Raw genomic sequence first — 16,832 nt, 5'->3', positions numbered from 1 at the left:
TGTCAATAAAAACTTGTTTGTAGTTATTTGTGTATTTATTTCATTCACTAACACCATGTTCCCAGTTTTGTTCATGTTTTGATAATTTATTCTTCATAAAATATTCAAATTTTCAAATTTTCGGCATTATCTAAATGAAATTCTCAAAATTCTGCTCTAAGACCCCAAATCGTAATTTTTTAACCCAAAACGGCAAAATTTTGAAAAATTTTATGAGGCTGTACAAATTCCTCGCACTGAACGATGTCCATTCCAAGTGTTTTGTACATAAAACGACATTTTATGTCAAAAAAGTATACTAGTTTGGCTTCAATTCTTCCATATTCTTTCAAAAAAAATGTTCCCTCATTTCAAATTCTCGTAAATTCCGTAAATTTCGTCTGATTTTGACACGGTTTTCAACAAACGGAAGGGCCATGTTTACACTTTCATCCGGGTATTCATCAAAGAAAGATAACTCATGTTTGCACTGTTTTAAGCGGGAAATACAAAAGAGGTATTCCGATCCCGGTAAAACGGGACTCATCGTCAGCTGTCTGAAGCGTGAATCCCGGTAAACCGGGACTCATCGGCGAAAGGGTTAAAGTCAGAATGTTGCTCCCATAGAATCAATGTAAAAAAATAACATAAAATAAATAAAAACCCTACCTACCTACCCTAATTATTTTTTAGATGTAACTGGAACCACACATGCTATTTTATTTGGCCTTAGAACATACACAATTATCAACAATGTACATAAGACTCAGCATGGGCTCTTGCAGGACAATCCGCCAAAGGAAAATTCTTATAGTTGTAACCTTTAATTTATTTAAACATTCTTAGGTATAGCATTCTAATGCAATTCCGTTTGTTATAGCTTTAGATCGGACAACTTCAAATGTTTTGAGTAGTTTTGTTTAGGGGCCAGCTATGACACCAGTTTGTGCCAAATACACCTTTTGCTGAATTTTCTATTAAATTTCCACACCTAAAAATCCAATATTGCTGGTTGAAATTGTGTTGTTGAGTCTGCATTTGTATGGAGATGATTGAATTGTATTTTAGTGTTTCAGTGAATACTTCTCTTTATATGAGGTTATAAGATAGTTTGAGGCTATATTTTAGCTGAAGTCACACAGGGGGAAACCAAGAATGATATTTACTGAGTTAGCATGTGGTTACTCTAGAGTTTTATTCATTGTCTGTGGTTACTCTAGAGTTTTATTTATTACAGATCCTTAGAATACACAATACATGACCATGAGCTGAGAGACACAAGAAAGAAGTTGGATGAGGTTTGTATAGTTATCATACACACATGTAATTGTCATGGTTACTCCAGAACAAAATTGTTTTTGCATTATTTAGAACATTGCTGACGAAAGGTCTGTTTTTGTTTGAAAAAAAGCATTAAGATACAGTATGAAATTTAAGTTTGTCAGACATCAATAACTTTACGAATTTTACGAAAAATTGGACAGCCATCTGCTATTGTCTGCTCTTCGGGTTGTTGTCTTTTTGACACATTCCCCATTTTCATTCTCAATTTTATCAGTATAGTGACAGCAGAATGTAACCTTTTATGAATTTATAAATTTACTGTATTCATAAGAATATATTGAACGATTGGTTTATAATTCATGGATATAGGAAGATGTGGTATGAGTGCCAATGAGACAACTCTACACCCAGGTCACAATTTATAAAAGTAAACCATTATAATTCAAGGATCAGTCTTCAACACTGAGCTTTAGCTCACACCAAACAGCAAGCTATAAAGGTCCCCAAAAAATTACTAGTGTAAAACCATTCAAACTGGAAACGAGAACCACATCTACAAATGACAACTACTACACATCAGATTCCTGACTTAGGACATGCAAACAATTGCAGCGGGATTAAATGTTTTAATGGTACCAAACCTTCTCCCTTATCTGTAACAATAGTGTAACATCACAACACAGAAAGACACACTATAAAATATATGTTCAGTTTACTTGAAAATTATTTTTGTTTTTGATTGAAAATCATTAGGAAGAAATACACTTAACACTACAGAACCTATTGAGTTCCAATAAGAAGACATGATATATAGTTATTGTTGTATTTTGAGTTCCAATAAGAAGACATGATATATAGTTATTGTTGTATTTTGAGTTCCAATAAGAAGACATGATATATAGTTATTGTTGTATTTTGAGTTCCAATAAGAAGACATGATAGATAGTTATTGTTGTATTTTGAGTTCCAATAAGAAGACATGATATATAGTTATTGTTGTATTTTGAGTTCCAATAAGAAGACATGATATATAGTTATTGTTGTATATTGAGTTCCAATAAGAAGACATGATATATAGTTATTGTTGTATTTTGAGTTCCAATAAGAAGACATGATATATAGTTATTGTTGTATTTTGAGTTCCAATTGTTGTATTTTTAGTTCCAATTTATATAAGAAGACATGATTTATAGTTATTGTTGTATTTTTAGTTACAAGACAAAAGAGAGAACAGTGGTACTAATACACAGAAAATAAGAGATTTACAGCAGTCTTCCACAGATAAAGTTAAGGTAAAATCTAAAAAAAAATCACAGGTAAAGTTAAGGTAAAATCTAGAAGAGTTCCACAGATAATCTTAAAATATTGAGGAATTCCACCAATGAAATGTAGGTAAAATTTCTTGGAACAAGCAATGTCACTTTGAAAACTATGCCTCAAGGCTTCTGTTGTCCTAAAAATAGAAATGATACTTGTTTAACTTAGGATATTAATAGTATGATTCCTGTAACTTGTTATCATTGTGTTTTTTAAAAACATTCAAATATATAGACAATTCATTGTTGTTCATTTCAGTGTTTTATTTTTTTTGCTCAATCATTAAAGAAATGCAAATAGTGAAATAATAATTTGCTTTTAGTAGCCAGTATGGTTCAATTTTGTCAAAATAAGCTAAAAAACAATAATTATGAATTATTCATTTGCAAGTGAATAATTCGACCTCATTGAATCCGTATTCATGTGAACTTCAATTTAACCCCTTAGCTTGAGATGAATAACACGTGAATTGTTTGTGTAAAGTTTTTTTAAGGAAAGAATGTCAACATTGAAAGTGAAACAAAGGTAAATCATTTGATTGACTGGTTTGATCAACAAACAATCATTATTATACAGGTAAAAAAGATGATAAACATTTATTTTTCATCTATGATATGAAATTAAAAAGACCTAGAAAAGTCCAACAGCACAAGTTTGCTCAATCTATTTATATCTATATTTATGTTTACATTGCTTATATGGTCATGGGATGACTTGATAGTTAATTAGATGGCGTCTTGACTAAATTACACACGAAACATTTTATTTTAGACTTTTAATAGTTTGGATAAATGTTTTACATTGTTATAAATCAAATATGAGAATTTGATTACAATAAGTGAACATCTTGACAGCTAGTGCCTCTTTAACTATATTTTGATAACTGAACATTTTTTTTTATAAATTGACCAAATGTGACAATTTAAATGTTAAGTTTATATCCACTTCCCTGTGAAATCAAACATGAACATGTTTAATGAAGCCAACATTGTTTTTCAGGCAATAAATAAAGATTTAAGAGATTTGAAATCCAGAATGCAGTCAATACATGACGAAAAAGAACAATTAACTTCAGAAAACCAGGACTTAACAAAGAAGAAAGCCAAACTAGAACTTAACATTAAAGATATTCAAGATGAGCTGGAAGGAGATAAATCTGCTAGGGTAATTATGTAATATTTATAGATTATCTTTGGTCATCTCAATGAGATGGATTTTCTTGCTTGAGCCGATACGGAGAAATGGAGAAATGCAATCTCCTTGAGGTGACCAATTGTAAGTTTTTTATCGACATTTTTACCTATGAGGAAGTTGTTAACTTCATTGACAATGGTACGTGCACCCTTGGTTTCTAGCGATCACTTTTCATTTCTCTTTACTGTGCTGAGAGAGGAAATTATCAGTCAGTAAAATCAAAGAAAAATTTGGTTAAATAACAATAAAGAGAAATATCAGTGATTATATACACTTGATAATGCTTCTAAAAGTTTGAGGTGAATTTCTGAATTTCTAGTATTTTAAAGTTCATTTCAAAAACAGATCACAAGAAGAGAAAAATAAATTGAAAAGAAGGATTGTGACCAGATTTAAGGAAAGAAATGATAAGTTCACTTGTTTAGAAGGATCAATATCTGTTGGGAGATTCTGATCCAGTACTATTGACTCGTTCAAGATAAAAATGTTTGAAGATTCACTGTGGTTGGACAATTTGTTGTCTTTGACTCCCACAGTCAAACTGTGATGGAAATGATTGGAGACATCATCTAATCAAAAGGGCTGCTACATTTCATATTGGATTATATTTTATACCTACATGCTTCCTTTGCAGAAAAAGGCTGAAGAAGAGTTGAAAAAGGTTTCTGATAAAATAGTAAAGACCGAGAATCAGCTGGAAGAAATCACTCCTAAATATGATGCTGAACAAAGGAAGGAGGAAGAATGTACAAGACAGTAAGTCTGAGGGAGCAATCATTTTATAGTAGAAAGACAGTAAGTCCGAGGGATCAATCATTTTATAGTAGAAAGACAGTAAGTCTGAGGGATCAATCATTTTATAGTAGCAAGACAGTAAGTCTGAGGGATCAATCATTTTATAGTAGAAAGACAATAAAAGGAGCTTATAGAACTATCTCTAATTGTTAGTTGTGATCTTTATGAATTTGGCAGTTAATCCTTTGGTTGTTCGTGTAAATAAACTATTAAAAACACTCAAAAATAAAATTATCATATACTTCAGATATTATTTTATGAGAATTCAGCTATGTTTTAGACATAGATTCCTTTTTCATATGCAATAATAAAATTCTAGATATTTTTATAGTTTATCATAATATCTACAAAAGTAATTATATTAAACTAAATCATGTGTATTCCCCTTTCATTACTTGTTACGAGAGCATTTATCATCTGTTAGTATATTGCAAAGAACTGACTTAATGTCAGGGCATACTTATTGTTGGAGATTTTTAATATGACAAAAAAAAAATGAAAATTGTTTAACCTGGCTTGTTTACTGACATCAATATGATATAAGGGAGACAACTTGTGATTTACAAGTCGGGCAGTTAAACAAAAATTCCAACTGACAAGAAAAATTAAGCTGTTTAAAGTGATCTTTGACTAATTTAGGGTATTTGTAAATGTCTTTAAAAAGATAATAAAGATGAATTTGATTGTGTTAGCATGTTCATTACATAATACTGCATTTAAAAAAAATATACAAATTTAATCCTTTGTTTTAGATTATCAATGGCAGAACAGAGAAGGAAAGAACTTTATGCAAAACAAGGCAGAGGGAACCAGTTCACATCTCGTGATGACAGGGATGCCTGGATCAAGAAAGAATTAAAATCACTCAACAGGGCAATCAGAGACAAAGAAGAACAGGTAAACATACATTACTAAACAGGTCAATCAGAGACAAAGAACAGGTAAACATACATCACTAAACAGGTCAATCAGAGACAAAGAAGAACAGGTAAACATGAAGTATAGGACTTTTACTAAATGTTTGGTTGTTATTTAGAAAGTAATGTTTGTGTCAATTTAAACATACATCAGTTTAGAGTCTGTTGGTAAAATTGGTAGTGTTACTATACATATTTCTAGATTGCTAGTTAATAATTTGTCAATTATATCTGTCTGGTGTGGATCAAAGTTGTAGAATGTTATAATTGATATATTAGATCCTTGCATGGCCTATGTCTTCTCTGACAGGATTCACCTAACCGTGACCTAATTTTATGGAACTGTCACTAAGGTTAGATTTTCCTAATCAGGTCTGAATCAGTAACTATAAGCAACTGGTCAGCTGTATTTTGATTGTAAGGCATACATTAGACTGGCAGGTTTCTTCTGACCATGACCTTATTTTCATTGTTCATTGATCAATGATAACTTTTTGTTGTACGGTCTGTTTCCTAGATATTGTAACCTAAAGATATAATTTATATTAAAATCCATCATTTTGTTTCATATTTTATTGCAGATAAAAAGATTAAGAGAAGATTTGGTTAATGATGATAAAAGAGCAGAACATCTGAGAACACAAATTGAGGTTCGTTAGTGTCCTGAAAATTAATTGGTGCAAGGTCTAGAGCAATAAGTTTGTACGTCTGTCCATTACAAATCATTCAGCTATTCGAAGAATTTTCTTAACTACTTGAAAATATAACAACCCTCAATGCATAGGGTATACAAAATTCTATGTTAAATCTATCTAGTAATTGTATCCAAATCTTTTTTTAAAAGTGATGAAATCTAGTATTTTGATACAATATTTTTTGTTTGTTAAAATATCTATATTTCACTGTGTGGAAATACCCTTTCAATGTGATGTATATATTAATTTGTTAAAATATTTGAATTAGCTCTGGCCGTTAAGCAAACAACAATCAATCAATGAATTATTTAGACAAAAAAGTAATTATAGATTATCGTTGATCGTTCAACAAGATTGATTTTTTCACTTGAGCCAGAACGGTTGAGATGACCAATGATAATCTGTTTAATCGCTATTTTACCATTGACAATATTGTTAATTAATTTCATTTACAACGGCACATGCTCTGTAGGGATAATTTTTGGGATACGATTGCTTTTAAGCAATCTGTAGACTTTTACCGTTGACTCAGGGCTCATTCCCTCACGTCAACCGTTTTATTCTAAACATTCAGCAACATCTCAGATTCTACTGATTGTCTTTCTTTAAAAGGTAAAAACAAGCAAAAGGATTGAACATAAACAACTTTCCTGTAATGTTCTTCTCATAATCTTCATGTTTGATTTTTCTCTTGACCTATATGCGTGTTTTTAACAACACGGAAAATCAGAATTAAGCAGTATTTATATTTAGTGTTTTTAAAGGCAGTGCTTTAAGGCCTGACTTTCAAGTCATGAGGTTCATCTTTCCTTACGCAAATCTTTGCTGGGGGTCATTTTGCAAGAAATAGATCCGGAAATGTTTAAATTTCTCCTCTACTTTTTGTGGTATGTATTGGTTTTTGTTCCTTTCATTTACATTGGGAAATAAAGAAACGATCAGTGTGTATTGTTCGTTTTAAAAATCTGTTTATTAATGTGTCTTTTGCATTATAAGCAGTCAATCTGATTACAAACTATCATTATTCGAATTCCGTGTGGAAAGAGGTCCGTTCAATTTCGAGTACTATTTGCGATCTAAAGATATTTTAAAATCATTTCACTCGTTGATATAACATGATATTATAATTAAAAGTCGACTGACCGTGAATTATATTGCATAATATACAATTTAAAGTATTTCTGTACGTGAAGCCGTATGACGTTATAGTTATTTCGGTCTCAGTTATGTAAAATATGAAATTATCGTTCCTGAATTGGGTTCCACTAATTAAAGACAAGAAGCGTCAAAAAGTGATAAGAAGCGACAATAAAATTAAAATAGCGATAAGAAGCGACAATATAATTAATTTAGCGAGAAGAAGCGTCAAGAAGACTATATAGCGACTATACATAAATAAACAAAATGTCATTGCAACAACTTATTCCCCATAGATATTAAAAAAAAACATGCATTATTTTTTTTTATAGGGGCGGTTATAAAACATTTTTTATATTACTGTACATTGATAGATAAAAATATGTTTTTATTAAGAAGAAAGGGATTAGTTTTTATTAGATAAAAAAAATATATTTTATGCACACGCTAAAAATTGGCCATCAAAACAAAAAAAATTCAATTTCCTTTTAAAGAATTTATTGAATCAAAACCATGCAATATCATTTCCTTTCTAACAGTGAAATTCTTCTTTTTCATAGGGACATATTTGATAGGTGTAGCTTCACCCTATCACATCAAATGAGAATAGCCTCGTGAGAGAATAACGATTCGCTTGTCCCTTGTTAGTTATTGTCGCTTCGTCACTAAATTAAACTTTTTGTCGCTGTTTGTCTCTAAAATTCTTCTTGTCTCTTATTAGTGAGACCAGTCAGTTCCGTCCTTAACATCCGTTTTGCACTGCAAAACAATCACACAATTAACGATGCCTAGTCCTTGTTGGTGTGTACCTGAGTGTCATTTAAGAGGAGGACTTGCATTTCTAAATGACTTAATAAGAAGGAAAAGTTGGATCAACGCCATGGCTCAAACGTAGATTGTCATGTGCGATGCAATCGTAGAACCCATATCAATCAGCTGTTGTTTGCAAGGCACATTTTACTGAAAACGACTACGTTCAGGAAACTATTCATGGTAAAACTTTATTTTCTTTAAGAAATATATACTGTTATTTATATAATCGCCATGCAAGTAAACCAAAGTCTGTTTGCAACCGCAATTATCGTTTTAGAATAAAAAGGGGGGTGAATTCAAGACATCATAACTTTTGGGATTACGATTCAATATCATCTGTTTGACATTTTTTGGTTAATACTACAATTGTATGGTTTTTCTACAAGAGATATATTATACTGATAATTATTTTAGCAGTAATTATGTAAATTTCGGTTGTAATGACAAGAATTCATGAGCTATGCCTCGGGCTTTCTTGAAAAATATCAATGACAATGTAAACAGGAACAAAACATTGACATGAATGATGCTCTCCACCTATGTTATAGTTATTTAGGTATGTGTGTTGCACAAGTCTTTCACAAGTTTCAAAAAAGCTAATGTTATAAAACTTTTTTCAGGGCACATACCCACTTTATAGAGACTTGTCTACTGCCATGCATTCCCATCCTATTTTCATGCACCATTTGTAAGCAAGAGACTGAATGGTTTACAAAATTAAAAATCAGGACGGTGTCCCGTTAAACCAAAAGAACTAAACTGGATGAATATTGTAGGAGAAATCTAGAGGAAAGTTTTGATTTGTGAAATTGGTTTTCCTGAACAGATGTACATTCATCCTGCAGGAAAGATATATAACTGTCCACCACCAAGTGACGAGCTAATGTTGAGCTTCACAGATGGAATTACTCAAACACCATAAATGCCTATGTTTTCAGCACAGATTTCACAAATCATGACACAGCTGTGCATTTTTATGCCCCACCTACGATAGTAGGGGGGCATTATGTTTTCTGGTCTGTGCGTCCGTTCGTCTGTTCGTCCGTTCGTCCGTCCGTCTGTCCCTCTTCAGGTTAAAGTTTTTGGTCAAGGTAGTTTTTGATGAAGTTGAAGTCCAATCGACTTCAAACTTGGTACACATGTTCCCTATGATATGATCTTTTTAATTTTAATGCCAAATTAGAGTTTTTACCCCAATGTCACGGTCCACTGAACATGGAAAATGATAGTGCGAGTGGGGCATTCGTGTACTGGGGACACATTCTTGTTTATACCTGTTAAGAGTCGAAAACTAAATATTATTTTTATATAAATAAACATATATTGTGTCATTTTAGAACTTATATTTTTCCAAAGGATGCATGAATGAAAGTAGTGAAATTCATTTTGCTTTGATATATAGATTTGAATTACAATTGTTCATGTTATTGTAATGCATATAAAAATAAGGAGATGTGGCACAATGTAAATATATGATATTCTGTGAGTTTATCAATCTAAAGGGGATAAGAAATGGGTATAAGCAGTTACAGGACTGTACTACTGTACAATCTCCAACAATGAGAAAAACTCATACTGTAAAGAGAATTTCATATTTACAAGTAAGTTTTGTTTTTGCATTGAATAATATTCTTCTATTGTCTTAAAAGCAAATATGGGAAGTGGTTAAAATGCTAATGAGACAGCTTTTATGGCCACCAGATGTCATTGTTACCTTGATTAAAAACTCCTTTTTAGCTCACCTGACCTGACTCATCACTTGGTTTCGTCGTCCATAAACTTTTACAAAAAATCTTCTCTGAAACTACTGTGCCAAATTTAACCAAACTTAGCCAAAATCATCATTGCGGTATCTAATTTAAAAAATGTGTGGTTAGACCCGGTCAACCAACCGAGATGGCCACTATGGCCAAAAATAGAACATACAGGTAAAATGTAGATTTTGGCTTATAACTCTGAAACCAAAGCATTTAGAGCAAATCTGACATAGGGTGAAATTGTCTCTTCAGTGAAGATCTATCTGCCCAGGAATTTTCAGACAAATCTGACAACCCGTTGATGGATTGCTGCCCCCAAATTAGTAATTTGAAGGAAATTTTGCAGAGTTTGGTTATTATCTTCAATATTATTATAGATAGAGATAAACTGTAAACAGCAATAATGTTCTGCAAAGTAAGATCTACAAATAAGTCAATATGACCAAAATTTTAAGTTGACCCCTTAAAGAGTTATTGCCCTTTATAGTCAATTTTTAACAATTTTCATAAATTTTTGTATTTTTTGTTAATTTTTAAAAAAATATTTTCAACTGTAAATACTGGGCCATGTTTATTATAGATAGAGATAATTGTAGCACCAAGAATGTTCAGTAAAGAAAGATCTACAAACACATCCCCATCATGAAAAACACAATTTTGTCATTTTATATGTTTCCGTTGTTTAATATGCACATAGACCGTCCAAGGAGAGTCTCTAGGTCATTAATACAGGAAGATAACTTTATCATGTTTATACTGAAAAATAATTTTGCTTGGAGGGAGAATTTTAAAAAAGTTCTGTCTTCAAAAGAGTTGACATGTTACTATGGACATTAACCATTATGTTACTTGATGTTCTAGCAATACACACAGAACGGAGACTAGTCAATCTTTGTGAATTATTTTTCATAGGGTAGGAGTAATTGAATATGTGTATATAATCAATAATTAAAAATAGTTTTATTTACATTAAAAAGGAAAAGTTCTTATGTCTTAAAAATGCATTTCATGGCGAGGTACAGAAAATATACTGTAAACAGTAGACTATAGATATAGGTGAACTAGGTACAAGAGAACTCTAAATCTTAAATACTACAAACCACCTCTGTTCTATGGAAGATAATGATATAACTGGACTAGAAATACACACAACCTGTAATTAACTGCCTTTTTACAGCGCTTTCGCGCTTTGATTATAAATTTAGAAACACGTCAGAGGGAATTCCCCAGTTTTGATAAATGCAAGTTCTTTGAATTCCGATAATTCTATTTCTGTCATATAAGAACTGAAGTGGAGTTTTCTATATTTTACCGTTATGAAACTGATACTGTACTCTCATAAAGAAATTGAGACGCATTCATGATATCATAAATTAAATAAACGTTCTTGTTCCAAATCGAAGTCGAAGGTTTGTTTATGTATTAATGCGCATGCGTATAGTTTTCTTGATTTCAAGGGGTATCAGATTGAGTGGTTGTTCTGGATTCCCCGCTAATTAATTAATTTGAAACTCATTGGATTCTTTCTATGTCTGCCTGCTATTGAGGGTTTAATGTTGTTGTTGCATAATTTAAAATCATATGCATCATTTAAATTAAAATCAATGAAGTTTTACCTATAACACCCCTTTAGCCGAAATGGAGTCTTCAATATTATCGTTTCGAGTTGTCTCCCTTTCAGAAGTATTTCCCGTCAAAATCGTCAAGAAAAAATTAACTCGTTAGATGTCGATAAACGTCGTATTATATTAAGAACGATCTCAATTTAAACAGAGGAGTGTGTACGGAAGGATTCATGCCCACTGACCCAAAGGAAATTAATAATTAAAGAGTTAGAAATGGGGTTCCTCCTAGAATTAACGGTGATAAGATACGAAGTGAATAGTCCGAGATTACTGGGTACAAGTCAAATCGGCACCTATTTAAAAGTCAATTCGGCATCCAATAATATTTGATATAATATATGGCCTTTTGGGACTGGGAAATGGGGTTCCTCCTAGAATTAACGATGATAAGATACGAAGTGAATAGTCCCGAGATTACTGGGTACAAGTCAATCGGCAGCCATAGAAAAAGTCAAATCGGCACCTGGTTAAATCGGCATCTAGTCTAATCGGCACCTATTTAAAATTCAATTCGGCATCCAATAATACTTGATATAATATATGGGACTGGGACTATTTAAGTTTGTAATTTAAGTATACTAGCATAAAAGTCCCCCACGGTCCCAGCTTGTCTGGCAAATCAGCCGTCGGACATCAGAGTAATCTCGAACTATGAAGTGAAATACCTTCTCTCTCTCTCTCAGTGACTGCTGTGGAAAGTAAACTTGGAATTGATAGCACACAAATAAAACACAATAAGTACATTGCTCGTACACTTGTATCCGGGATTAGCTATTTTTAAAGTTGAGTGACTATTTAGATTTATATTACCTTTGCATTTGCAGTTGAATTAGTTTTATGCCTTCAAGGCCATAGTCCAAATAATTATGACGTCTTGGAAGGCTATTATATTTTTTTTCTTTGAAGCCTTACTTCGACGTCGAAGTAAGGCGTCAAAGAAAAAAAAAATATAATAGCCTTTCAAGACGTCACAATTATTTAGACTATCAGGGCCAGGACTGCCAAAAATGCGTGAGACTCGCGCATGTTCACATGCTTTTTTGCAGCAGTATCCTTAGATCATTTTTTTCTTCTTTGATCTTTTCTATTTTGGCCAAATCTCACGAATTTGCTTAATGAAAAGTTGGCAGAACTGCTATACATGTGTCAATGAAAACTATATGGCAATCGTATCCCTCAGAGCATTCTGCTCTTTGATTCATATCATTGGACTGTGCTGAGAAAAAATTATCAATCAGTCAGATCAAATTAAAATTTAGAAAATAGCAATAATGTTGAATCACACACCTTCACACATGTCACAAGGAGAGGTTAAAATCTAAGAAGTATGGACAAAAATAAATTTGTAAAGGAGGCAAGCTGCAGACTGTTTCATATGTAAATAGATAAACAGAACTATTACACTTTACCAATTTCTTTTATAAAATATCCCATGAATAGGGCTGATTCATGTTTTGATGATTTTACTCCCATACTAAGAAATATAAATGAAATGTTTTCAGGAAGTTTCAACAAAGATTGACCAGAACAAAGACATAATTGGACAGAATGACAAGAACAGCATTGATATGAAAAGAGAAAGAGATGTTTTAATGAATGATAGAAAGTAAGTTACAAAATAAGATTTTAGATGATCATTATTTATACAAATAAATCTCAGATGACACTATTCTTTTCTCTTATTTTTTTTTATTTTACCCTTAACGATTTTTATTACCAATGGTTTGGTGAGTATACTATGTAAAATCAGTGCATGAGTTGGTTGACTTCTTAGAAGAGATATTAGCCTTTAATGACCGGTTTTAATCACGTTTTATATTTTTCAGTGCATTATGGCGACAGGAAAACATACTACAGCAAGAAATATCCAGTACAAGAGAAGAATTAAGTAAAAAGGAACAGGCTTTACGATCAATGACAGGAAAAGTAAGTAATTAGACAAATAATACAGGGAAAAGTACATCAGAAGCAGACAAAAATGTGTATTCATAATGACAACATTTCAACATGATATGAATAATTGATATTTTCTTTGTACACGAATAACACACTGAGTCATGAGTTTTAACATACCAGCTTAGGGTACAGTAGCAGGAAGATATAAACACAGTTATTTTGACTCTAAGCTGATTAGACTTTGCTAATTCTACTGATAAGGGCAAGTTAGATGGCTCAAAAACATTTCTACTTTAAAATAATGTACAGGCATATCTCTGTATCATCAGTTTATTTGTTGGATATTTTCTCTTAATTACTAATATTCATGTAAACCACTGCCATATATCTATGTTATATTGTAATATTGTTTTCCCAGGGAATATTGAATGGTATAGATAGTGTAAAGAAGGTTCTGCAATCCTTTACTGACCAGGGGAAGTATAGTGATGTTGTCAATGGATACAGAGGAATCCTGATAGAAAACTTAGACACAGAGAAAACATTCTTCACTTGTGTTGAAGTAACAGCAGGAAATAGGTAAAACTCCCACTTTTAGCTAAACCCTTCCACATGCTCATCTACTTATTTAAACCTTGCCAGGACTGATTGGTTAAAAAGATACATGTGATCCAGGGTATAACTGTGGACAGTGAAAATGAAAGAGAAATTCTAAATATGCCTACATAGGTGTTTACTCCATTTTAAACCTCACTTTGAAACCTTATATGTTCAAATGCAACAGCTCTCAGTGATTGTTTTTTTTGAATATTTTTTTCAAGTACTAGTAGGTATGCTTTCTGCTTGTTTAAAGTATCTACTTGTTGTCAGTCACAAATGACTTGATGGAAAACAAAATGCATAAACTTACCAATAATCTTTATATTTATTATTAATTAATGTCTGTCAGATAAATGTTTAGTTCGAGCTGACTTTGAATCTGATAAGATAAAACTAATTTTGTTTTGCTTGTTATATACCAATTAGTGAAGTTAAAAGTAAAATCACAAAAATACTGAACTTAGAGGAAAATTTAAAAAGGAAAGTCCCCAATCAAATGACTAAATCAAAAGATCAAACACATCAAACAAATGGATAACAACTGTTATATTTCTGACTTGTTACAGGCATTTCTTTATATAGAAAATGGTGGATTAAACCTGGTTGAATAGCTAGCTAAACTCTCACTTGCAATACACAGTCGACATTTAACTTGTCCATTTTGTTCAGAAAAAAACCTGTACAATACTATAAATACTGTTCAATTTCCTTACAGATTATTTCATCATGTAGTTGATACAGATAAGACTGGAACTAAAATATTAACAGAAATGAATAGACTACGATTACCAGGGGAGGTAACCTTTATGCCCCTCAACAGATTAGACGCAAGGGATACAAATTATCCAGACACAAATGTAAGTAAAAAATGTCAGCTTATGCTGAATTAACTATTAAGTAGTAGTAGAACTATATTTTCATCACACATTCCTACAGTGCTACTGAACAAAATAATGTCATATCTTGACAGGGATGACTTGGTAAGCCCTTATCTGATCTGTCCGACACCATCTTCCTGTTCTTTCATACAATGAATCATGAGTGGGTGTATGCTTAGCATGCAAAACGTTGGTTGGAAATAATTGTGTAGACTTTGAATCTTTGTTGTTATTACATAGAGAATAATACATGGCAAAATCCGTATCATATGTCGTATCATCCCGAGACATCAGTATCAGCCCAAGGGCCTTTAGGCCCGAGGGATGATATTGGTCGAGGGTGATACGGCATGTGATACGGATTTTGCCATGTATTATACGCTTTATCATATATTTCAACAGAAGAGTATTATATTATATGAACTGTTTTCTGATCCCGATAGATTAGCACTGGGTTACCTTCAGTTCTGCTTTTGTCTTGGTTCAAAGCCTTAAAATAACTGCTTACACAAAGCACCTAGGTTACCTTACATAGGCGGATCCAGGGGGGGGCCCTGGGGGGCCCGGGCCCCCCCTTTCGTGGGAAAATTTGGTTGATTATATAGGGAATCACTGAAGCATGACTGGAGCGGGCCCCCCCTTAGGTCAGTCAGCGGGCCCCCCCTTAGGCAAAGTTCTGGATCCGCCACTGCCTTACCATTTGCCTGCTGCTGTTTTAAAAATATTTTGTTTATTATTGTATTTATTTGAGTGTTTTGTATTTTTTATAGTTGCATTTAGTGTGCCAAAAAATATGCAAACTTGATGTTCGTGACGTCACATACAATATGAAAACTTGACGTTCGTGACGTTACATACCAAACAATGACGTCATTAAAAAAATGACCTATTTTGAGGAAATTTTTTCTTAAGCAAAAAAAAAAACAAAAAACTTTATGTAAAAAAAAAAAAAAAAAAAAGGTATGCGATACGGGTTTTACCATGCGATACGGGGTATGCGATACGGGTTTAGCTATGCGATACGGGGTATGCGATACAGGGTAGGTGATACAGACTGGAAAAACAACCTTTATTAAATATACAAAATAGCTGTATTTTGTACTTAATATATGATAAAATGTTTTAATATATGTTACATAGAGAATATGATATGGCTTTTTCAATATCGCATCCGTATCAACCCTAGACACCAATATAATTCCAAGAGCTCTGCTCGAGGGATTATATTGGTTGAGGGTTGATACTGTGTGTGATATTGAAAAAGCCATATCATATACACTTTATTATATACATATACCTCACGTAGATGTTTTTTTAATGTGACATGACGTCATACAGATAAGGAAGTTTGAAATGATGTCATACAGAATATAGGTTTGACATGACGTCATACAGATTAGGGATTTGATAAAGCCTTTGCAACAGTGACTGCAATCGATGACGTGAAGTCGTACAGATTAAAGGTGTGATAAAGCTTTTGCAAACGTGATGATATCGATATCATCATGGGTGGCTGATACAGCACACTTGCCAATGATTGTATTACACATACAATTTATCTTTATTTACTACTAAGTATATAATAAATGCAACTATTTAAGACAAAAATTATGATGATGTTCTATGAACATGATAAATTTATTAAAATATTTCTATTTGTTTTGATAGGATGCTATTCCAATGATCTCTAAACTGAAATATGAGAAAGAATATGATCGTGCCATAAAACATGTATTTGGTAAAACCTTGATTTGTCGGAACATGGAAACGGGAACTCAGATAGCTAGAACACAAAACTTAGATTGTGTTACTTTAGATGGTATGTATTCAACACTAAGGTTGTGTTACTTTAGATGGTATGTATTTGAACAGTGTAGCTGTGTTGGACCATTATTTGATATCTACCGTGCGGCAGTTATTTTAATTTCAACCAAATGAACTAGGT

The 16,832-nt window shown here is 32.4% G+C and overlaps 1 protein-coding gene across 1 annotated transcript in view; it reads left to right on the top strand.

Moving 5' to 3' along the window:
- Nucleotides 1-16,832, top strand: part of LOC139518685 (structural maintenance of chromosomes protein 3-like) — a 58,600-nt gene that overhangs the window by 19,459 nt on the left and 22,309 nt on the right. The window contains exons 9-19 of the mRNA XM_071310156.1: nt 1,217-1,277; nt 2,475-2,555; nt 3,580-3,744; nt 4,409-4,530; nt 5,322-5,466; nt 6,068-6,136; nt 13,016-13,119; nt 13,340-13,439; nt 13,828-13,988; nt 14,725-14,866; nt 16,556-16,706. Coding sequence (XP_071166257.1) covers nt 1,217-1,277; nt 2,475-2,555; nt 3,580-3,744; nt 4,409-4,530; nt 5,322-5,466; nt 6,068-6,136; nt 13,016-13,119; nt 13,340-13,439; nt 13,828-13,988; nt 14,725-14,866; nt 16,556-16,706 — 1,301 coding nt within the window. The remainder of the gene's footprint in view (nt 1-1,216; nt 1,278-2,474; nt 2,556-3,579; nt 3,745-4,408; nt 4,531-5,321; nt 5,467-6,067; nt 6,137-13,015; nt 13,120-13,339; nt 13,440-13,827; nt 13,989-14,724; nt 14,867-16,555; nt 16,707-16,832) is intronic.

Source organism: Mytilus edulis, chromosome 4 (genome assembly GCF_963676685.1).
Source record: "Mytilus edulis chromosome 4, xbMytEdul2.2, whole genome shotgun sequence".
NCBI classification, from domain to species: domain Eukaryota; kingdom Metazoa; phylum Mollusca; class Bivalvia; order Mytilida; family Mytilidae; genus Mytilus; species Mytilus edulis.
Note: the sequence above shows the minus strand (reverse complement) of the source record. Positions and strands in the feature narration are given on the sequence as shown.